The sequence below is a fragment of the Canis lupus genome, chromosome 7 (genome assembly GCF_011100685.1).
Source record: "Canis lupus familiaris isolate Mischka breed German Shepherd chromosome 7, alternate assembly UU_Cfam_GSD_1.0, whole genome shotgun sequence".
Taxonomy (NCBI): Eukaryota; Metazoa; Chordata; class Mammalia; order Carnivora; family Canidae; genus Canis; species Canis lupus.
In genome coordinates this window covers 44,702,709-44,727,812 of record NC_049228.1, presented here as the reverse complement: position 1 = coordinate 44,727,812, position 25,104 = coordinate 44,702,709, and the positions used below count along the sequence as shown (strand labels likewise).

Below are 25,104 nucleotides of genomic sequence, written 5' to 3'. Positions count from 1 at the left end.
AGTGACTTTAGGTTTAGCTGCATGGAAAGCACTCATGTCAAGGACAAGAGCAGTCTTAGTGAAATTGTGGAGGGAGGGAAGAGCCCTATAGCAAGAGTTTGCTTTAACCATTTTTATACTACCAAGTGGTAGAACACACAAAAAAGATATGAGACATAAAAAACAATAGCAAAACAGAATAGGAGGTGAGAAAGTCGATATAGTACCTGGATGCCTGGATGTAAACCTTTCAATTAGTCTGTTGTGAAGAGGAATACAAAAGAAAAATAATAGCTGGAGTGGGGTATAAGTTAGAGAAGTTGTATTTTAAAATGTTTAATATGTGAGATACTAGATTATCATAATAAATGGGAATGATCCTGTAGAGAAAAAGAAAATGATAATGCAGGAGGGAAGAATGAGTGAAGTTCTTTAGAGAGGAAGAAGAAAAATGACTAGAGCATAGATAGAGTACTAGCTTTGCTAGGATTCAAGAAACTACAACTATAGAGACTGGAGGAAGAGCAGAGGTGTGGCCACAAAGTCAGTGATAGGTTTGTAGGACAGCCTTGAATACAAATTGAGATATACTGAGTCATATATGAATTTAAAATGAGACCAGTCTGCAAGGCTGCATGTTTTCCTATAGCAAGTCTACAATGACTGAATAGGTCATTTGTTTGGCTTTACCTAGGATAGGGTTTATCTAGGCAAGTATGATAGAGAGATATAAGGACAGAAAAGGTAACAAACAGCAGGTTTAGAGGTAGATTATAATGGCAATCTGAGCAAGGTATAGAGAAAACTGAGTATAAGAAGAAGGTGATAAAAATCAGTGGATTATAGGTCTTGACAAAGTTAAAAAATGTTACAGTAGGAAAAGCAAAACTATGGAGACAGTAAAAAGATCAATGGTTGCCAGGGTTTTGGTGGAAAGGAAGGGAGAGGTAAATAGGCAGAGCACAAAGGACTTTTTAGGGCAGTGAATTTACTCTTTATATTACCATAATGGTGGATACATGTGATTATAAATTTGTCCAAACCCACAGAATGTACAATACCAAGAGTTCTTCACAAGTAAACCATGAGCTCAGGGTGCTAAGGATGTATCAATGTAGGCTCATTAATTATAACAAATGTGTCATTCTGGTAGGTGATGATGATAATGGAGAGCATATGCATGTGCAAGGGAAGGGAATATATGATAAATCTCTATACTTCCTCCCAATTTTGCTGTGAACCTAAAACTGCTCTAAAAAATAAAGTCTATTTTTAAAAATGAAAAAGATATTAAGATATCCCCAGATAAACAAAAACTGAAAAAAAAATCATCACTAGTAGACCTGCCCTCCAAGAAAATTTAAAGGGAATCCTTCACATTAGACATTAGGCAGCAACGAAGAATTCACCCGAAGAGCACCAGGAAAAGTAATGACATAGTAAATATATAGATGGTATCGTATAATATTTGTAATTATTTTCTTTTCATATCTCATATAAAAGACAACTGCATAAAGCAATAAGTATAAAACTTCATTAGGGCTTTATAACGTATACAGATATAATTTGTAAGACAGTGTAACATAAAGGAGGGGGAGGAGAACAAACATATCAGAGGAAAGTTTTTGTATATTATTGAAATGAAGTTGGTATTAATCTGAATTATAAGTTAAGATGTTAATTGTAATTCTCTGGGAAACCATTTGAAAATAAGAAAAATACATATTAAAAGAAACAAGGGAAATAAAATGGTATTCCAGAAAATATTTATTTAACACAAAATAAAGTGGTAGTATAAAAATAGAAGAACAACAACAAAAAAAGATACAAAACATAAAAAACAATAGCAAAACAGCAGGCATAAATCCTGCTATATCAGTATTACATTAAATGTAAATGGACTAAATATTTCAATCAAAAGGCAGAGTGTGGTCATCCTGCAGAGACAAGATGGGTCCTTTCACCACATATTTGCTCATATATCAAGGCTGATGATGTCTCACGTGTACCAAAAGTGAATATAAGATGTATCGTTCACATAATGAAGAGTTCCTGGGAGAGTATGGTAGGTTTCCAAGAAAGTCTAAAAATAGCTTGAGACCCTCCCTTGCATGGGTAAGCACTTGCATGGCTTCAAGTTTCCACCAATGCTAAGGGAGAGCATTCAGTCTTCTTAACAAATTGCTAGATGTCAGGCAGAAAGGGGGAAGCATAGTGTAGTTTGAAAGCTGTCAGCAAACACCAAAAAAGTCACACTATTACACAAAGATTGGCAAAACTGATAATAGATCTAACTACCTGCTATATACAGAGATACACCATAGATTCACAGACAGAAATAGGTTGAAAGTAAAAGAGTGGCTAACAGAACTGGCTTTATCTGAATAGACTTAAAACAAGTGTAAAGATTAAATCAGTAATAAAAAAACTACTCACAAAGAAAAGCTGAGGCCTAAATGTCTTTACCACTGAATTCTATCAAGGATTCAAAGAAGGATTAATACCAGTTCTTTTCAAATTCTTCCAAAAAATAAGGCAGAATGTTTCCAATATTTTATGAGATCGGCATTACCCTGATACCAAACCAGACACAGACATCACAAGAAAAGAACATTACAGACCTATCTCTCTTATGAATATGGATGCAAAAATCCCCAACAAAATACTAGCAAACCAAGTGCAGCAACATAAAGGATTTATACCTTGACAAAGTAGAATTTATCCTAAGGATACAAGTTTTGAAAAATCAATTAATATAATGTATCACATCAATAGAATAAAACACAAATGTAACATGATCATTTCAATAGGTTCAGAAAAAAAACATATGACAGAATCTAACACTCTTTCATGATAAGAAAACTATCAGAAAACTAGGAATAAAAGGAAACTTCATCAACCCATTAAGTCATCTATGAAACATCCACAGCTAATACATAATTAATGGTGACAGACTGGATGCCTTCCTTAAGATCAGAAACAAGACAAGGGTATTTGCTCTCACCATTTGTTTTCAACATGGTACTGGAGGTTTTAGCCAAAGCAGTTAGGCATCCATATTGGAAAGGAAGAAGTAAAACTATCTGTATGCATAGATGACATGATCTTATATAGAAAATCTTTAGGTTTCCATTAAAAACTATTTGAACTAATAAATGAGTTCAGCAAAGTTGTAGAGTATAAGATCAATATACCTGAATCAATTGTATTTCTATTCTTTTGCAATAAACAATCTGAAAATGAAACAAAAAATCTCCATTCAAAAGAGCATAATAATATGATAAATATGATAAATTTAATAAAATGAGTGAGAAACATGCTCTGAAAACTACAAAATATTGTTGAAAAAAATAAAAATTAGTTAAATAATTGGAAAAACATCCCACGTTTACTGACTGGAGGAAGACTTAACACTATTAAGACGGTGATAATTCTCAAATGGATCCACATATAAAATATAACCTCTGTCAGAATGCCAGCTGACCTCTTTGTAGGAACTGAAAAGCTGATTCTAAAATTCATATTGAATTGAAAGGGACCCAGAATACCTAAAATAATCTGGAAAAAGAATAATAAAGAAGAAGCGTTGGCAAGAATGTGGAGAAATTGGAGCCCTCACACACTGCTGATGGGAATGTAAAATAGTGCAGCTATTTTGAAGAACAGTTTGATAGATCCTTAAAAAGTTAAACAAAGAGTTACCATATAACCCAGCAATTCCATTCAAGAGAAATGAAAACCTAATCCACACAAAGACTTATACCTGAATGTTCATAGCAGCATTATTCGTAATAGCCAAAAAAAGTAGAAACAACCCAAATGTCCAACAACAGTTGAATATGATCTAACTATACGATGAGATATTATTTAGCAATAAAAAGAAATGAAATACTGATATGTGCTACAGTGTGGATGGATCTTAAAAACATGCTAAGAAGCCAGACATAAAAGGTCACTTATTATATGATTCCACTTATATGAAATGTCCTGAATAGGCAAATCTATAGAAACAACAACAACAAAAAATAGATAATTTGTTGTCAGAGTCTGAGGAGTGAAGTAAAACACAGAACGTGACTGTTAATGGATACCACATCTCTTCTGGGGGTGATGAAAATGTTCTAGAATTTGATAGTAGTGATGGATGCATGATTTTATCAATATACTAAACCGCCTCTGAACTGTACACTTTAAATGGACGAATTGTATAGTACATGAATTATAGCTCAATAAAGCCACTGTTTTAAAAATTGGATGCTACTGTTGGTGATTCATCTAAAGTGAAGACAAAGTATATCCGGATTGATACAAATCACCAAAAAAGTTAAAGTCAGTGTACAAATTAGTTTCTCAGGAATATACCCACTTTTATTTGGAGATATAGAGACATCTGAAAATTAAATTTGGCCTTAAATCCGTGGGTCTACGTAGATACAGTGTGTGCAGCAAAAGTCTGGTCAGAGCGATGGGCAAGGAGAGACCACCTGTCCACAAAGCTGGCACCAGGAGGGCACAGGAACCAAGGGGGTTGCAAACATCTCCTGCCCCCAACACCACCTCTTCACGGGGCCACAGCCCCTGAACTTAGAGCTTCTCTACCTTCTCCAATCACCTCTGCTAGGATACAAATTCTAAGCCTTCTCAGCCTTCAGCTTTCAGCCTCTGCATAAATGAAGCTGATGCTCTTGTGTTTAGCTCCTAGTGATAGAGCTGGTGGCAGTAAGAGGGATGAACAGCATTAAGGGAGTGAGTACTGGAATGTGGAAGCACAGAAGGGCAGGAGGAACACCAGCCTCGCTTAGTGTCTTAGTCCTGATGAAGTTCAGTTCTGCTTCTTCAGCTGTAGCTATCGGGCAATTCCCAGGAGCAAACTGGGAGGGAATGTAGCAAATCCAGGAGCAAACTGGGAGGGAATGTAGCAAATCCCTTTGCCTGGAAATTCCACTCCTGTTTGTTCAGGAGCACTAAGGTCCATTTGGCTGGAAGTTCTAGGGGCTCCTGATCTCCTCCAGGGGATCCTCCCAGCCACCAGCCATTGAGGTCCCAAGTGCCTTCCTGGCAGGAAGCCTACGGACCATTAAAAATAATTGTATTGTTAGCCATCAGCAGTGAAAGACTTCAAACAGATGGGTAAGTACCAGAGCCTCTTGTACTCTAATTTAAAAATTACACCTCAGCCTGATTAACAAGAAGCTCCTCTTTCCAGCAGTCGAGACCAGTGGTCTCTTGGCCACTCATCAGTGGTGTATAATCATTTCTGTGGCACACGCAGGAGAGCATGCAGATCTCATTGCTTCTAGTGTCTCACAGAACTCCTGAGGAAGGGCAGTGCATCGTAAGCGGTGCCTATGTGGTCTGTGTTCGTCAGTTAGGTCACCCCTCAAAGCCAGATATGGCATTAATTGCTTCTTTGGCCCTTGTTTTTTTTAAATAAGCCAGGAGTACACAATTCAAAATCAGAGAACTGGTAAGTATGTATGTATATCTAGTTATTTGAGAGAGAAAGTGCGTATGTGTGTAAGGGGCACGGGGGTGGAGGAGTGGGGGTGAGGCAGGGAGAGGGACAAGCAGACTGTGTAGAGGCAAGGCTTGATCCCAGGACCCTGAGGTCATAATTTAAGCAGAAACCAAGAGTCAGCTGCTTAACCAACAGAGCCACCCAGGTGCCCTGAGAATTGGTTTTAAATTTGTCCTTATTTTATGTGAGTCCAAGACTTTTCCACTTGAGCAACTGCTAGGAAGCCCTGCACATTATTTACTATACCCTGGTACCAACTGGGGAAGTGGGACTTGCCACCAGCGGAGATCCAAATTCCTGTAGAGATGAATGAGGACATGGGGGAGTTCCAAGCACAACAGCAGTTTATGGGGGCCAGATAAAGCATCTGGGAGATAGAATCCAAGTTAACATGGGCCGGAAAGTACTGCCAGGGACCCTCTAGAAGACATCAAACTGCTATTAGAGCCAGGACAGACAGCTCTTCCATCCAACACTGTTCACTAGAGACTTTTCTTTTTTCTTTTTTTTCATTAAAATGGTTCTTTAAGGGGCACCTGGGTGGCTCAGTTGGTTTAGAGTCTGCCTTCAGTTCAGGTCATGATCCTGGGGTCCTGGGATAGAGCTCCTGGACAGGTTCCCTGCTCAGCTAGGAGTCTGCTTCTCCCTCTCCCTCTGCTCCTCACCCCAATTGCTCATTCTCTCTCTCTCTCTCTCTCTCTCTCTCTCTCTGTCTCTCTCTCTCTCTCAAGCTCTCTGTCTCTCTCTCAAATAAATAAATAACACCTTTAAAAAAAATAAAATGGTTCCTTAATAGTATCACAGAAGACAAAAACCAACAGCTGTGACAGCCTTACATCTTTACCCTGTTTAAAATGTTACATGCACATTTACAAGTATAACCTATAGACATGCTCTTCCTCCTCACCAATCTCTCCTTGTCTGTCAAATCCCTACTCAGAGAACACCTAGCTCAAATGGCACTTCCTCTGCAATTTCTCCCATGATCTTGGGCAGAAAGTTCATCTTCCCATTGTGTCTCCACAGCATTCTTTCACTAAGTCCTGCCAGAGCCACATTCAGAATATCTCCTGAATTTTCCCTCTCTCTAGCCCATTCTTGCCCATTTCCAGTACCTCTTCTTCTCTCCTTGATGACTTATTAAAGATTTGTCCCTAAACTCCATCCTCCACACATCCATGAGACAGGCCAGGGAAACTGTTGGGAAGAAGGAGCTAGAAGGACTTCCAGGATGGGGTGGGGTGTCACCCAGGTCATGAGAGGGTTGGGAGGCAGGAGCCCCAGCCAGAGGTAGGGTGTGTTGCTCAGAAGAGCTTCATGTGATGATCCTGAGTGAGGTACTAAGGTGAGGGGTAAGTAGGTGGGGGGCAGTGATCAGCAAAGTAGATGAAAACTAGGATGGGGGTGAGGGGATTTTGCACATGAACATTGAAAGAGGCAGATCAAAGGCTCTGAAGTTTTGATGTGCAAAAAAATTACTTGGTATGCTTGATGAAGATGCAGATTCTCAGGTATAGCCCTCAAAAAGTCTAATCGGCATCTCTGGGGTGGAGTCGAATTGTGTCTCCCCCCATCCCATTCATTTGTTTAAGTCCTAACCCACAGTATCTCAGAATGTGATGATTTGGAGGTAGGGCTTTTAAAGAGGTGATTAAGCTAAAATGAGATCCTATGGGTGGACCCTAATCCATATGACAGAAGAAGGGATTAGGGCACAGACAAGGGCACACTAGAGGGAAGACTGTGTGAGGACGCAGCAAGAAGGCTGCCATCTATAAGCCAAAGAGAGAGGCCTCAGAAGAATCCAACCCTGCTGACACGTTCATCTTGGACTTCTCTAGAATTGTGAGAAAATGAATTTCTGTTGTTTAAGCCCCTGGTCTGTGGTATTTTGTTATGGGAGCCCGAGCAGACTGATAATACACTGCCCTAGAACAATGGTGGGAGTTGGGGGTCTGAAGGATGACCAAGAGACACATTATACCATCTTCATTGAAATAAAAAAGTAACCAGAGATGGGATTGATCCGGGGCTGAGGTGACATCGTGAGATGGTGTGAGCCCCAAGTCTGAGAGTGCAGAGGGAGGGAGTCAGGCAAACATCCTCCCCCTGGTCCCGCAGTCTGGGAGGAGGAAAAACAGATTTGGAGGGACAGGGTAGCCAGGCTTCCGTCAAGGTAAAGAGGAGGTAGAGGTAAAGAACATCTTGGGCATTCTAAGTAAAAATGGTAGATTTCTCTCTGGGAAAACTTCACTAAAATGACAATGTACAGATGTTTCCAGGACTTAACCAAATGAAAAAAAAAAGTTTTCATTGATAAACCTAGGTGATAGGGACAACACAGATAACAGCAGCAAGATTTTGGGAACTTGACAGTCCCCGGAAAAGCAAATAATACCTTGGCACAGTGGTTCCTCACCAGCAGCATCACCTAGAAATCTGTGAGACAAATTCCTGGGTCTCACCCCCGACTTCCTGAATCAGGAACCCTGTGAGTGGGGCTGAGTGCTCTGCGTTTCAACAAGCCCTCTGGATGATACAGCACATGAAAGTTTGAGGATCCCTGATATACCAGACCAGAGAGAATGGCTCAGAGCTGTCAAGTGTGAAATTTGAGAGGCAACCAGCAAAAAAAGGCTCAGGAATGAAAGGTCCAGGTAATTTCAGAAACAGGAAGTGAGGAGCTAAAGTCCTGAGAATTGGTTAGAAAGAGCAAGGAGGTGGTTAGGTCCCAAGACAAGCCCCCCCCCACTTGGTTCAAACCTGCAGGCTCAATTCTGGCACACAAAGGGGACAGATCCATAAGAGCAGGTGTATCTCTGCCTCGATGGACTATATTATTATATCATACCCCATTTTGGGGAAGAATCCTGTTACCTACTTGTTCCCAGGTAGAGGACTTCTTTGTTGCCACAGAAAATATTACCAAATTTGAAAAGACAGTGTAGAGCCCCTGACCCAGGAGCCGGAAGACCTTGCTCTAGGTCTGACTCTGTCTCAAACTATATAATCAGGACAAGAACTCCTCACTTGCCTGAACTGCATCAGGATATTTTAAAAGCTTCTGAACCCAAATATTCTATGGTCACATTTTTAATTAAAAATGAAGAACCACCATAAAGTTGATGATAGATACTGCCAATTGCAAGCATTGCCTAATCAGACTAATAGGTGGGGTGATTTCTTAGTAGATATTTGCTCTGTGGGGTTTCTATGTTTTTGAGCATTTACTTCTATTTAAATCATTTTAACAAACATATACAGAGCTTCTACTGGATGTACAAATGTCTGAGAAGTGACACTATCCAAATATTTAGAAGAGCTATCAGGACTATGGGTGATATTGTTTTCTATATATTCTTAACTCTTTGCAATTTTACAGTATTCCTACACTTAAAAAATTAACAGCTGCCACAGTGATAGCAAAGATGTTAATTATGTTAAGTGCCAATCCTGATCAATTACTAATGTCTGCTTGGAGTGCTGTATTGAGAGCTTTGAAACTCATTTCAGACTCAGCGGGAGAGAAGGCTGTGATCACTCTGTAACGTCTGCCAAGGGAAAAGGACAGGACATGTGCTGTGTCTTTGTCTATTCTGCTACTATAATGTGGAGGCAAAATGATCTCCCTTTACTTCTTTGAATGTGGAAAATGGACCCCAAATTAAAAGCTTAGTTCCTCTCCTATGAGCCTTAATTAGAAACAGAGGACTCATCTGGGGCAGCCAATCGTGGCTTCTAGATACAGCTTTCCTTTTGGGGGAGCGTCTCACACATAAATTGAAGAGAATGCTTCTTTAACGTCAGGAAGGCTGTGGAGAAACCTTGCTCAGTGGAGGTTCCTCTCATCCCTCAGCCACCTGAAGACCCATACATGTCACCTCCCTCCCCCACACCCACCACCACAGGCTCTGGCATCACAACTTAGAGATGCCTCCTGCAAGCCTGTCATAAGGCTGGGAACTACTGACTGCAACCTGGCATTTGGAGGGGGCCTGATGAGGTACAGTGGACAAGACTCGTGGGCCAGACCCCCACTGGCATGCTGACCAGGAGTTCTACTGCCTACCTCGGGATGGAGAGCTGGTCAATACTCACTGCCCATTATCCTCCGCACTGTTGGGCCCTCTGCAGTCATTTCTCTCACAATCTCATTGTCATCTTCATTGGCATCCAGCCAGCGATTACAGTTGAAGTTATACTTGTCCTTGGTCAGAGTGTTCATTAAGGTCATCTGGAATGAAGTTCTGGGTGAGCAAGGGGGTGTACCAGAGATATACCACACCCTGGGGTCCCCGTTCTGCTATCTCCTCAAAGGCAGGCCAAGGCCGCCGTCCCATAGAGATGACTCTTATGGAAGATGGAATACCAGATTAACATCTATCCCTTCTGCTCCCTGGAGACCCATGCTTGCCTAGCAGCCAGGTGCCTGGGGAAGCATACAAGTCTCCTGAACACCTGAGCATTTTCTCAGTCTACTTTGGAGATTCTCTCCCCATCAGGAAGTCCCCGTGTCCTATGTCCAAATTCAGGTTTCACTGTGAGACCCATGGTTACCCACTCCCACTCCCAACAGACACAAAGGCAAACTGACGAGACAGGGTCATTAGAAAGGGACCACTCTGGTTCCTCTCCCAACTACTTCCCAAGCCCCAAGATGGCACACTTCACCTTTTCTAAATGCCATCCAGAACCAGGGCTCCTTCTGTCATGCCATGCTCGAATCTTGTAAAACCTGCCAAGATCTGGGAGCTCAATCTATGGGGAGAAATAACAAGGTTAGGGTAGACATAATCCAGTAAAATATGTTTATCCTCACAGCTGACCGCCTGCCAGGAGGGCACCCACTCTGGGCCACATCTTCAGCAGCAAGGATGGCTTTGCTTCAAGTCCCCCTCATATACTTTATCCTCTCATGCCTTTGCAACCAGAGGCACATGAGGGCGAGACAGCCATGTAGGGCCTAGGTTCGGTCTGGCCTGGTGAAACCGAACAAAAATAACTGACCCACAGTAGGATCCAGAATAAAGAAAATCTTCCAAGCAATAAACTCCCAGTAACAAAACCCATATGGCAGCCCTGCAAATTAGCACAGGCCCACAGCCCCAGGGCTCCGCTGGGCACTAAAACAGACAAAAAGATCAATACAGCAGTCGTGCCCTTTCCCTAGGGGCTCACAGTCTAGCCAGGAAGACAAATACATGAAGAGCAATGAACTCAGTCTATAACAGAAGCACCAGTGGGGTGCTCTGGGAAGACAGCTGAAAATTACAAATCATTCTCCCCTAAAGGTCAGAGCACACTTCTGTTGGCAAAACAAACCTTGCTCTAGTTATATATGGCACCAGAAATTTAAAGCTAAATTTCTTTTAAGATATTCTACTATTTACACTTTCCCTTCGATTTGCTCCTCACTCTCTCATTCACTCCAGATCAGGTGACTGGACATTAATGTGCCTGGAACCTCTGTTTGACAATGATTCCCCAAGTTTCTAAGCTCTTCAAGAACATCCATACCTACTTCTTTCTCCCAAGTTTGGTTCTGAAGTGTTTGATTCAGGTGAAGGGCCACAACTCCAAAGTATACCCCATTCAATCAATAGATCACTCTGGCACCTCTTGCAGGGCCCTGAATTTCTTGTAGCACCCTTTTGTCCTCAAACTTGATTCAAAATCTGGCTTAGAAAACCATTCTCATGACAAATACCTTTAACATCCCTTCCTCCTTCCTCCTTCTTCCCTCCCACCCCATTGCACTTCTCTCCTACCCTAAATTTCTCAATTATGCCTGGTTTTAACCACTTGTTGTTGGGATTCAGGAGAATCTCGTCCGTTCGTCCCTTCTGCCCATAAATCTGGATGAAGATGGGAGAGTTGGTACCAGCTTTCTTCAAGTCGGTTGTCCAGACCCATAGGGACCAAGGAAATTCTGCAGAGACAGGTCAAGTTGCCCCATAAACTTTAAGAATAAAGAATTTTTCATGTTACCAGTGGGGAAGAGAAGCAAATACAGGTGTTCAGGACTGAAGTGCAGATCATATACAGGTATAGTGCTCACTCTCAGAAACTCACCAGAACAGGTGCCAATATTAGGGACCCAAGGATTCCTTGCTATTTGAAGAAGGGTACCTCAATGTTCCTTTTAATGGCAAAAGCCTATAAGTATGTTTTAGATAAGGAAAAGAGCTCCTTGTTTCCTATGTATACTGTGTACTCCTATACTGTGTATAGGAGTGTACTGTGTTGAACCATCCGGTTTAACATCTAGCCCATCACAGAAGCTTATCAAATTTGGGGTCACAAGGGAACCAGCCTTGGTGCCAGGCATATAACTCTATGTGGCCTACACCTTGGAGAAATGAATTTCCCACCAGGTCCATCCCCTTCCTCTCTAGAGAAGAACTGAGAAGCAGAAGCAGACCCCTTCAAAGTGGAGTTCTTGCCCAGGGGTCTGACATCCCGGCCTCTGCTGGCCCTATCTGGGAGGCCACCAGCCTCTGGGCCCTCTCCACCTACTTTTCAGCCTCTTCTTCCTGAGAGACACCATCTCATAGAGCTGCCTCTCGATCAGCCCATCCACCTTCTTCTCATCCAGCCAGTTGCTGCAAGGAAAGGTCTGCTGGATGCCGGTGAAGGGGCATAGAATCACCACCTGTGCGGGGGGGAGTAGATCACAAGTCTCCTGCAGTAGGTCCCCTTGTTGGGACTTCCTTGCAATGTTTCACAGCATCTTCATGTTAAGGGTCATCTACATTAGGATTTTTAAGGAATGATACTTTTCTTCCTGTTTCCTCTTTCATTAAATCTTAGATCAAGAAATGCCTCCCACAAGGAGTCTTCCTGCATAGATATCATCCATCCTTCAATTTATCAGCCCAAATCTCAAATTCTTCCCCCTATATACAACACCCTCTTTGAACATCATATTTCTGTGCACCAGTCCAAACCAAATGAACTAGAACACTAAATTAATTCCTTATATTTATCTTGTAGTAAAAAGGTTGATCACATAAAAGGCAATGAATATCTGGAATTTAACATAAAAACAAAAAACTACCCTTTTCTGGGCTTGAACTTCATTCAGCCTTCTTTCTCACACTTGCTCTATTCTACTCACATTCTGAACTCATCAGTTTAGAACTTAGAAGTGTATCCAGCCTAAGGCACTCACATTAGATATGTCCAAAGGAATGTTCTTGTGACACTACAAAATTTTCTGTCAGTCAAGAGCTGACTGTTCATACTACTAGACTCTCAGCTCTGCCTTCTTTTTATTTTCTAAAGATTTTATTTTTTTATTCATGAGAGAGAGAGAGAGAGAGAGGAGGCAGAGACACAGGCAGAGGGAGAAGCAGGCTCCACACAAGGAGCCCGACGTGGGACTCGATCCCAGGAACCCAGGATCACACCCTCGGCCAAAGGCAGGCGCTAAACCACTGAGCCACCCAGGGATCCCCTGCCTTCTTTTTAACTTAAGAACTAATTTGACCCTATCCCTGATCAAGCATTTTGACTACCCACTGTCTTACCAGTGCTTGTTGTTGTCAGTTGTTCATGGTTACTACCATTGACTATAATTTCCTTGCATTGAATTATTACCCTTAGAAATACCCAATTATCTCTGAGAATTCAACTGAGACAATCTGGCCATCAAAGCTGTGTGAAACCTTAACTTATAAACACCAAGAAGAAGGGAGACAAAAAATCGGGGGAGGGAAATTTGTACCTCCTACACCTCCCAGAGAAATTCTCCTCCTTCAAGATAAATGATGGCTCAGAGTCTCTGGTGGTAGTCTCTTCGAACACTTTAGTCCTCTGATGCAAATGTATTAGCAATTAATATAGTCACCCTAACATGCATTCAACATATGGGAAAGCTGAGGCCTAGAAAAGGGAATGAAGTGCCCAAATTTGCAGTTAGATGGTGGCAGTACCAGAAGCATAAATGCTCCTAACTTCTAATTATCAGTCTGGGACCTTTATACCCATCAGCAAGAATCTCAGCATTCCTATTATGGCTGAGGTCTACTAGGACCCATTATTGTGCTCCATCTTCTATTCTAAATATTTGACGCAACTCCATATTCAGAAATGGATCTACTCACACACAAAATTGGAGGGTACCCATGCAGGGTGATCTGGGGGCACAGAAAGTTCTAATCACCAATAATTACTTAACAGTCTGTCTTTCTTTCCTCTGAACAAATCCTGCGGTTGTTTCCTCCCTAGTTTACTCCTGAATTGTTCTCTAATGGCCACGTGTGTATTAGTCTTGTTTCATCAACAAGATGGCAAAGTCCTAAAAGGCTGAGGTTGTGTGTTCTCACTCTTTATGGCTCCTCCAAACATAGTTCTAAGTATAATTCCAAATATAGCTAAAAATACTTGTTAAAAGTTCTACTTCAGGACTGGATAGTACAACAAACTAGGTAGTCTGAAAAGCTTCCCACCACTGCAAAAGACCCATAGGCCAGATAAATAACACAAAATATCCTTTTATATACATGGTTGAGCTGACAAGAAGTTACAGAAAAGGCACAAGGGTCAGCAAAATTCAGAGTAAGCAGAAGCCAAGAGATCGGGTATACGTGAATGCTGCAGTTGGTGCTGCACCAAATGCAAAAGGCAATACCACACACTCAGGAAATCAATAGCCACTTGAGAAGCAGGAGACTAGGCCTTACATTTTGCAAACTGGAGGATCTGAACTACAAACCCTGTTAAGCAGAAACACTTGAAGGAGCTGCACCCTCAGAAAAAAGGTAGGCAAGGAAATATCTGCAAAGTGAAGCCTTTCGTCTCTGCCTTTGCTCCAGACAGATAATAATAATCTCCCCTGAGAATCAGTTACTATAAGCCTGATCACAGGCAGGATAAGGAGTAATACACATAAACCTAGATGTATTGAAGAGAAGCATCAGCATGTGAAAAACAAAGAGAAGATAAGAGCACCAGGAGACAAAAGATAGCTGATAGCAATTAGACTAACAGAAACCAGAAAATACTTGGGCAATGGGGTGCAAATTAACTCAATCTAGAATTCTGTACTCTAAAATTATCTTTCAAGAATGAGAATGAAATAAAATTTTTTTCAAATGAACAAAAATAAAGCCTATCACCAACAGATTCTAACCAAAGGAACTTCTGAAGCATATACTTCAGAAAGAAGAAAATGAACAGCAGAAATAAAGTCTGATGCAAGAAGAGATGGCAAGCAAACAAACTGGCAAATATGTAGGTAAATCTACAAAACAATATTTAATGTGTGGATTTAAAAATAATTCCAAATATAGCTAAAATACTAGGCAAATATAGCATGTGACCTAGATGCAGGGTAATTAGAGATTTTAAAGATCCTTGTATTATCCAAGAAGTAGAGATGGTGATTGAATTTTGGATTTGCTACATTAAGTATGTATGGTAAAGTTGCAATAGTAATCACACACACACACACACACACACACACACAAACCACCAAAAGAAACCCCCAGAAATAGTGCATAATTTCTAATTCACTACCAAGGGGGAAAAAACAGCCAATCCAAAAGAAACAAAAGCCCTAAAAGCAGAAAAACAAATATGCCAGTAATTACAATAAATATAAGTGGGCTAAATTTGCTAGTTGAAAGATAGATGGCATCAGATTGGATTATAGTAAAGATTCAGTTCACCAAGAGACTATACTAACTCTGGACTTAATAACATAGCCTTACACTATGTACAGCAAAAAATTGTTACCTCTACAATAAAAAATTGAAATATCTACCACTGACATGGGAAATTGCAACACATCTTTCTTAGTAATTAATAGATCAAACAAAATGCTAGTAAGGAAATAGACAATTCAAATAACAAAAGTATTAAACTGAATTTAACATATAAAATCAAAATCTTAGATTCAGCTCTTGGAATGAATACACAAATTGAACATACATTGTAAAATTTACTTTAAATCTTTTTTTTTAAGCTTTTATTTATTTATTCATGAGAAACACAGAGAGAGGCAGAGACATAGGCAGAAGGAGAAGCAGGGAGCCTGATGCAGGACTTGATCCCAGGACGCTGGGATCACATCCTGAGTTGAAGGTAGACACTCAACTACTGAGCCACTCAGGCATCCCACTTTAAATCTTTTTAAATGGCATCATACAGACTATGTTTTCTGGTTAAAATGATGTTAAATTAAAAATAAATAACAAAATATAACAAAAGAATATGTATTTGGAACCTAAAAATCACACCTCAAAATAACTAATAGGTCACAGGAGAATTATAAGTGAAATAATAAGAACCAAAAAACATAATTCATAAAAGGAAAACATGAACAAATTACCTTTCATCGGCATTAAAAGTTTTTGCTCTTCAAAAAGTATTGTTATGAAAATGAAAGTGCAAGTCACAGAGTGGGAGATTATATGTATACACCACAGGTAGATACAGCATATCTGACAAACAACTTATATTAAGAATACATGGATAATGCTTATAAATTGATAATAAAAAGATAAAAAATTTAGATAGGAAAAAGATATCTCACAAAAGACATACAAATGATCAATAAGCACATAAAAATAATGTTCAACCTAATTGGTAATCAGAGGCATGTAAATTAAAATCATAATTAAATGTCATCATGCATTTATAATATCTAATTCCCATTATAGTGTCTAAAAAATTAAAAGATTGACAATATCAAGTGATAGTGAGGTTGTGGAGCAACTGGAATTCTGATACATTGGTAGAGGGCATACAAAACAGTATATAGACACTTAGAAAACCATTTCAGAGATTTTTAAAAAGTTACATGTATATTTATCATAGGATCCAGAGATTCCATTTAAAAAAAAAAGATTTTATTTATTTATTCATGAGAGAGGCAGAGACAGAGGGAGAAGCAGGCTCCCTGTGGGGAGCCCAGTGCAGGACCTGATCACAGACCCTGGGATCACACCCTGAGCGGAAGGCAGATGGTCAACCACTGAACCACCCAGGCATCCCCAGCTATTCCACTTTTAGGTATTTACCCAACAAAATTAAAATATGCTCATCCAAAGACTTGTACATGATTATTCATAGCAGCTCTATTCATAATAGTAAAGAAAAACTCAGACAAACAAAAAAACAAAAACTGGAAATGGCCCAAATGTACATGAACAGTTGACTGAATCAATAAATTGTTATATATTCTAACAATGAAATACCACTTAGCAATAAAAAGAATAAGTCACTAATATGTAAAACAACACAGATGAATATTAAAAATACTGTACTGAGTGAAAGAAGTCACACACATACATACACATACACAAGTACATACTGCATGATTCCATGTATATTAAGTGCTAGAAGGACAAATCTAATCTTTCGTGACTGAAATCAGATTAATGCTTGGAGTTATAGAGATTGAGAGGGAGCATAAGAAACAGGCTACAGAGACTGAATCTTTCTACATATTGATTCCGGTAATAGTTACACAGTATTTGCATTTGTTAAAATTCACAGAACTACATGGTTTAAAACAGTGTGTTTTGTTTTATATCAAGTATACCCAAACACAGTTGAGCAATAAAATTAAACTGAATGATAAAAATATTCCATATTGTAACATGTGGGGTACTACTCCGAGAGTAAGTTATAGTCAAATGATTATATGAGAAAAGAAGGAGGCTAAAAATTAATAAGCTAAGAATCCAACTTAAGAATTTAGAAAAACAGCAACAACAGAAACTCAGAGAAATTAAAAGAGATAAGAACAGAAACTAACAAAATGGAATAGAGATAAAATGGAATATAAACAAAGCCAAATATTGATTATTAGAAAGAGTAAATAAAATTTTGTGGGAATATTTTTAAAAAGCAAGAAGGCATAAACAAATGATATTAGAAATAAAAAGGGGGTCATAATTATAGATGCAGCAGAGGTTAAAAAGATAAAGTAATACTGTATATGACTGAGGTCATAAGTGCCAATACATTGAATCTATGAATACACAAATTCCAAGAAAAACATAGCTCATAAAATAGATTCAAAGGCCCCTGGATGGCACAGTTCGTTAAGCAGCCGACTCTTGGTTCCAGATCATGTCATGGTCTCAGAGTTGTGACATCAAGTTCTGTGACAGCTCTGCGCTCAGTGCAGAGTCTGCTTAAGATTCTCTCTCCCTCTCCCTTTGCCCCTTCCCTGTTCATGTATGCTCATTCTCTTGGTCTCTTGCTCTCTCATTCTCTCTCTAAAGTAAATAAATAAATCTTTAAAAAAAAACAGATTCAAGAAGAAATAGAAAGCCTGAAATTCTATGACCAGCAAAACAAAAACAATTTGTTTAAATCAGTATTTTCACACACACACACACACACACACACACACACACACACACACAATCCCAAATAATTTTGCAAGAGACTGGAACCAAACTTTTGGGAAACAGATCACTACAATTTTATACACCTTCTTTTAGGAAAGAGAATAATTATCATTTCATACCAGGATCAAACTTGCCAAGGATGAGATGAAAAAGGAAGATTAAGGGCTATGCTTCTCATGAACATACAAAAAAAATTTATTTTATTATTTTATTTATTTTATTTCTTAAAATATTTTATTTATTTATTCATGAGAGACACAGAGAGAAGGCAGAGATATAGACAGAAGGAGAAGCAGACTCCTTAAAGGGAGCCTGATGTGGGACTTAATCCCAGACCCCAGGATCACACCCTGAGTTGAAGGCAGATGCTCAACTACTGAGCCACCCAGGTGTCCCAACAAAAATTTTATTTTAGATCTTGGCAAACCAATTCCAGAAACTTGTAAAATTAAAATCCATTATGATCAGGTTTGTCTTAAAGAAATTCAGTTGGTTTGCCATTAGAAAATGCAGTCATATAATTCACCAAATTAATAAGAGAAAAGCTTTATGATGATTACACTAAGTGCCGATAAAGCATTAGATACAATTCAACAATTCATGACAAAAAGTTTGAACAATACAGAAAGAGAAGAGAATTTCCTTCATCTAATCTAAGACTCTCGACCAAAACCCCTCAACAATCATAGTTAAATAAGTAGAACATTAGAAGTATTTCCTTTAAAATCAAACCCAAAATAAAGATGCTTAGTATTAACCCTTCTGTTCAGCATTGTACTTCTAATGTGGTCAAATAAAAAGATTAAATATAAGCTTTGGAAAGAAAGAAACCAAACTGTCATCATTCACAGACAATATGACTTCCTATAAAAAAACTTTCCCAAAAATCTATAGACAAATTACTATAACTAATTAGAGTTTGGTAAGATGGCTATTTGTAAACTCAATGTACAGAATTGCTTCTATTTCTACATCAGCAAATAGTTTAAAATGTAATTTAAAAAATTTACATTTAAAATTTACATTTAAAATTACATTTTAAACAGAAATCAAATATAATAGCAACAAAAATTGTAAGGGCTCTATGAATATATCTAACAAAGACATGCAAGACCTTTATCAAGAAAAAATATGAAACTATATTGAAAAATGTTAAAGGAGACCTAAATTTTAAGAGGTATACAATGTTCATAGATATAAAAACTAGCCAGATATCAATTCTGTTCAACACAGTTCTTCATAGAACTTGGCAGGAAAATTCTAAAACTACCATGGAAGGGTTAAAGGTCATGAATATTAACACATTCCTGAGAAAAAAGAATAAGATGGGCAAATTTTCCCTAGCAGATAGCAAGACTTAGAATAAGATATGAAATGATGATAGTGAGTATTGTATTCATGTAGAAATAAATTCAATCAATAAATAGAACAGACAAGAAAGCTCAGAGGCAAAACCATATATCTGAGGAATTTGACAAGACCAAGTTGCCAAGAACAGTTGAGAAGAGTTACTACTTAGTAAATCAATGATTCTGAAGCTTCCTTAATGATAAGAATTATCTCAATATCCAGATTAACTGGAAATTCTGAGTCAGTAGGTTTGAGTTGGAGTGCAGGAATCTGTTTTTAAGAGGATTCCAGGTTTTAAAAAGCCCTTCTATAAATTCACTGAGACATATGAGTATCTATACAGAAAAAAAAAAACACGAAATTTTGGACCCCTATCTCCCACAAAAATCAAATCCTGGTAGATTAAAGGTGTAAATATGTAAATAGGAATACCAAACTTTAGAATTTTTTTAAAAAGATTTTATTTACCTATTTGAGAGCGAGAGAGGAAGAGAGAGAGAGAGAGAGAGCATGACCAGGGGGAGGGGCAAAGGGAAAGGGAGAGAGAGAATATCAAGCAGACTCTGTGCTGAGCATGCCCCGATGTGGGGCTTGATCCCATGATCCTGAGGTCAAGACCTGAGCCAAAACCAAGAGTTGGATGTTCAAAAGACTGAACCATCCAGGTACCTCAAACTTTACAATTTTTGGAAGAGAGTACAGAAGAATATCTTAAGAGCTTTAGAATAGGTAAGATTTCTTTTGACAGTACAAAAAACATTAACCATAAAGACAAAAGTTAATAAGTTAGATTGTCTCTAACTTAAATCTTCTCTTCCCCAGAGAACACCATGAACAAACTATGAAAAGATACTTGAACATACACCATCAACCAAGGATTAGTATCCAGATTTAATAAAGAACTAAAAGTAAATTCAAAGATAGATCAGTCAATAGAAAAATCAGAAAAAAAAAAAACAACCATGAACAGGCATTTTATATACAAAGAAACATGAATAGCCAATAAAATTATGAAAAGATATTCAAGTTTAATAGTAATCATGAAAATAAAAATTAGAACCACAGTGAGTTCATTTTATAACCTCTGAAATGGTGAAAATGAAAAATTCAGGCAACATCAAGTGTTGATGAGGAGGTATAGAGTAAAATGTCTCTTACACACATCTGACGGGAGAGGAATAGAATGAACTGCTTTGGAAAGCAATCTGGCCTCCTTTGAAAATGCAATTATCAGGCAAAGCTGAAGATTCACTTACCCTGTGACCTAGATTTTCCCTTCCAAGAAGCTCTTGTACATTTGTGCAAAGATAAACACACGAGAATGTCATGGTAGCATTTTTTATAACAGCAAGAATCAGGAAACACAACCACATAATTTCCGTCAGTTAGAGAACAGACAAATGGTGATGGATTCATGCAACGGAATGGATGGGACATCGGATGAACTATAGCACCTGTTACCAATTCGGATGAATCTCTGATGCATACTGTTGACTGAAAACTGCTGGCTACAAACAACATATACGTAAACACAACTCACATGCCCTTTGGGGAAAATAAAATTTTATGATTTCAGAAGGACACGGTGGCAGTTCAAGAGTATTGGAAATGTTCTATATCTTAAGTTGGAAGGTCAACAAGACTGACATTTGTTTTCATATTGTCTCTATCTTACTTTTACTGTGTATACATCTTCAAGCATACGTATCCCACCATGCAAGCTCATTTTCAAAAATACTTGTTGACTGAGAGATTCATAAGCTGAAGTGAAACAGGACACCAAGAAGCTGGACAGCTTATAACTACCAGCTAGCACCTGCATTTGGCCCTTGGATGCATGCGCAGAACAGCCCTCATTCCTGACCATAAGCAAAACAAGGTGGATGGGCGTGCTACCAAGCCAACTGCCCCCATGAAAGGGACTGCCCATGTGGTCTGTCACTGGTCCAGAGGAAGCGGGAAGCAGGAAGCAGGGCAGCATTTCTATTTGTAAGTTAAAAAAGCAAGGGGTTGAATCAAGAAAGGCCTCCCTCACTGGGAGCATCCCTTACCTTTTCACAGTACCAGCCTCTGTTGACGCCCACATTGCCATGCCCGATGGAGACCCGACTCAGGGGGCTGAGGAGGACAGCCAGCTCGATGTGGAAGATGTCCATGCGGCCACGGTCAAACACACCGCCTTCCAGGAAGATTTTGCCGCTGTTCTTATTCCCTCTGGCCCCATACATGACCAAGTAGATTTTGGATTTGGTCCCAGCCCCCCGGACATCCCCCGTGAAGATGGTGACAACGTACGAGATAGCTGGTGTAGAAGCCACAGGGGAAGGGAAGGTTAGCGCCAGCTGGTTACAAAATCCCACCACACTCTCCCCTCCCTGACCACCGCCTCCCTAAGCCCTCCCTCCTCCATACACTCTCATTCCCAGATGACATCCAGTGCCCCTCATTTATCTTTTTCAGAGTCTGTGTGTCAATGTATTTGAGTTTTGGAATAAACTACAGGTATTACTATAAGAAGCTTCCAGCCTGCCTTACAAAGACTAAAAAAGAGAACGAGAATTTGAGTTGGCTAAGAATAGTACTTGTTATTAACATTAATTACCACGTGCGTAATATTAATAGCTGCCGGATGAATTCTGTTATGTCTGATTTAATTATAACAGTCAACTCTATTAACAGAGATTTATATTCAGGGCTATCTAATTCATTTCGCTTGCTCTTTTGCTCATAACTTAAAAAAAGGAAACTTTTAATAGAGGGCACTAATGTCCTCCCCTTCACTGCCTCACATGGCGGGATGAAGGGGGTGTGAAGGAAGGAGGGAACATTGTTGGTGGGCCATTTGGGGTTTTCATCAGTCAGGAGGCAAGATGAGGACACGAAGTTCTGGGCAAGAGCCAGCAAAGGGCAATTAAGCCTTGAGATGGGACTGAGAAAGAGAAAACACCAAAAACAAATATCTGGACAGGAAACTCTGCTAAGGTCTGGCCACCTTTCATTTTGTCCCGGAGTCTAAGCCAATGGCACTTTGGTCCTTGTTCATTCTTCCGTGGGGGCACACACCCCGCTCCCCTCTCCTCAACCTCCCCTCAGCCCCAGAGCCTAGGAAACCTAGAACATATATATGCCCATGGCCCAGACTACCAGCAATCCCCTGCCTCTGATGGCCATGCCTCCTGCTCCTCCACCACTGGACGCAAGAGAAATGTGGGAAAGGGGTCATAGCAGACCCATCTGGTATCTGTTTTTAAGTAAATAATTTATAAACCTCAGTTACAAAGGACATGTGAGGCTGAAAGATGTTGGAGCAGGGAAACATTGGATCTCCTGAGAGCTGTCGAGGTCTGTGTAAATGTTGTCCAGGGAGGGCGGGTTCAGAGGGAGGGATGGCTGCACAGGGAAGAGAACTGGCATCACAAGCAGAGCAGAAATATGTTCTAAAGAGAGAGAGAGAGAAAGAGTAAGACCAGTGGGGGGGGGGTTTGGGGTGGGGGGAAGCCGAGCTGAAGACAAGTGGACAAGGGGGAAGGAGGTTAACAGTCTGGGCCATAGATTCAAGAAAGAGGGTAAGGTGTATGGATGGAGGGAGGGTGGATATGTCAGCTGGAGCCAGACCGTGGAGCACTGTGCAGACTGTGCCCCAGAACCTGGGCTTATTCCCTATGTAGGGGTGAGCAAGGGGAGGCTGCACAGCAGAGCATGTTCTCAGAGGTACACATTCATGACACTGGTTTTCTCAAACATCCATGAACCCCCTGGCTAGAAGTTGCAGATTTTCTGTGGAATTCACAACAGGCAGATGTTCAGGTGGCAGACCAAATCCTGGATCTGTCACCAGCTCTGTGACCTTGGACAGGCCTCTTCCTGTCTCTGTGACTCAGTTTGCTCATCTGTGAAATGGGGGCAGTAACAGTTCCTACACTACAGGGCCACCATATTAAAGGAGCCAGAACAGGTCAGGTGTCTCGCAGGGATCCCAGAGTCTGGCAAGTGCTCAATAGTAGGAGGAGTTAAGAGCAAATCCATATGCTCGTAAACATCCACAGTAGGCCTTCACATTCTGGCTTTATGCCCTGGGAAGTCAGCATGTCCTCAGGGCCATCTCCCCACCTCCTCTGGCATCGGCAGAGCCACAGGCTCCAGCCCAAAGGAGCAGGACACTTTCAGGAGCAGGAGGAGTGGCTATAGCTCCCACTTGGTCACAGACCTCCAGGCCCACAGATGAGAACACTGAGCCTCCAGCAGAAAGTGCAACATCAGCCAAACGGGCCTCCCCTTTCATAGGTCCTACCTGTGGTCTCAGCTCCACCCACTAAGATATCCCTTTGGATTTTGCCATCATCTTCGTCCAAGGCCAGCCAACGGTTAAGTGGGAAATCATATTTCCTTTTGTTCCCAATATCTTCAATGATAATCTGGGAGAGAGAAGGGAGAGAGGGAAAGACCAGGGTCAGTGAGGACACACCTGGGGATCAAGTCCCTCCACCTCTTGAGTGCCCTCGAAGAATCCAAGCTCCCCTTCTTGGTGGCCCAAGAAAATCTTATCACAAGGACATGCCCACTGCAGAGCACGGAGAGGCGCATGGGATGACTGACAATTACCTCCTACGTGAATGACTGACTGGGCCCTCTTCTGCTGCAGATCATTTTAAAAATGGGATGCAGGGAATTCAGCAGGTTGCGGCCCAGGAGACCCACCTGTGAGGCTGGATTTTCGGACTGCAACCAGAGCATCACCTTCCCTACCTGCTGAAGGTTGGGATCCCAACCTTCTTGGTGAGAAACAGAGTCCACACAAGGAGAACTACGAGCCCCACACCAGGCACACAGAATCCCAGGATCTGGTGATCAGGTCAGAAGACACCAGACAGGAACAGGGAAGCCAGTGGAGTCAGCCATCTGGAATGCTTCCTTCAGGGCACTCACAAGTAAGCAAGACCGGCCAGGCTGAGGTGAGGGTGTCTTTCAGAGTTTGCAAAAGGGCCGAGGGAGGCCCTCCCCAGTGTCCCAGGAAGCCAACTGAAAACCCACTCTAAGATAATGCCTAGAACACGTCCTCAGTCCTAGCACCATGCAGGCAGAAGCATCTGGTGACACACAGGGTGAGCTGAAACACAGAAGTGTCTGCCCAGATGTTCCTAAGACTGCCCAAGAGGTTGCAGGGGGGACTCTGATTTCAATGAAAGACCCATTTCCTAATATTGAAGTGTCTGCAGCATGTAAACAGGGCACACATAGGCTACCTGAAGGTGTCTCACCTTGTTCTAATCCTGTGTTTGTAAAGGAGCTTTCAGAGCTGAGAATTGTCTTCCTGAGGACACCACCCCCCAGGGGGAGCCAGCGGCCTGAGCCAATGCCTAGAAGCCACTGTCCTACCAGGCTTCTCTCCTCAGATAAATCAACACTCGGGCATTGGTTTATGAACCAGTCCCTTGTGAGTCTGGGTGGTGTGAGTCTCCCCTTCAGAGCCTGCTGACTTGATTGTCTGTACTTTTCAAGCAGAGCGCCTGGAGACGGCTATAGCACAGCCCAGAGGGGGTCCTGCTGCCGAAGTCTAGGGTCTCCCAACCCTCCTCCCTGCACATTTCCTTTGCAGCTTTTGTCTCTGTGTTGGGGGGAGGTTGGGGAGTCAATGACAAAGGTCTGAGGCCTAATCTCCCTTATTCTGACTCTCACAGAGTTGGAAAAGCAAAGTGAAGAAAGATAGGACATAATTTAACCAATAAGCTGTCAAATCTACTAATAAACCTAAATGCACAGATTCACCATCTCTGTCTTTAAATATTCACAGACTAATGTGCCAGCCATTACTTCGAGAGCCCTAGAGTGCCTGCCTTACAGCGCATGGTGTCATCACCAATAAAGTTTATGGAACTTCTTGACCTGACAAGT

At 40.8% G+C, this 25,104-nt stretch overlaps 1 protein-coding gene across 1 annotated transcript in view; it reads right to left on the bottom strand.

Moving 5' to 3' along the window:
- LOXHD1 (lipoxygenase homology domains 1) overlaps positions 1-25,104 on the bottom strand; it is a 164,599-nt gene that overhangs the window by 90,134 nt on the left and 49,361 nt on the right. The window contains exons 7-12 of the mRNA XM_038543364.1: positions 23,504-23,627; positions 21,264-21,514; positions 12,014-12,149; positions 11,266-11,426; positions 10,169-10,255; positions 9,596-9,731 (exon numbers count right to left, since the gene is read on the bottom strand). Coding sequence (XP_038399292.1) covers positions 9,596-9,731; positions 10,169-10,255; positions 11,266-11,426; positions 12,014-12,149; positions 21,264-21,514; positions 23,504-23,627 — 895 coding nt within the window. The remainder of the gene's footprint in view (positions 1-9,595; positions 9,732-10,168; positions 10,256-11,265; positions 11,427-12,013; positions 12,150-21,263; positions 21,515-23,503; positions 23,628-25,104) is intronic.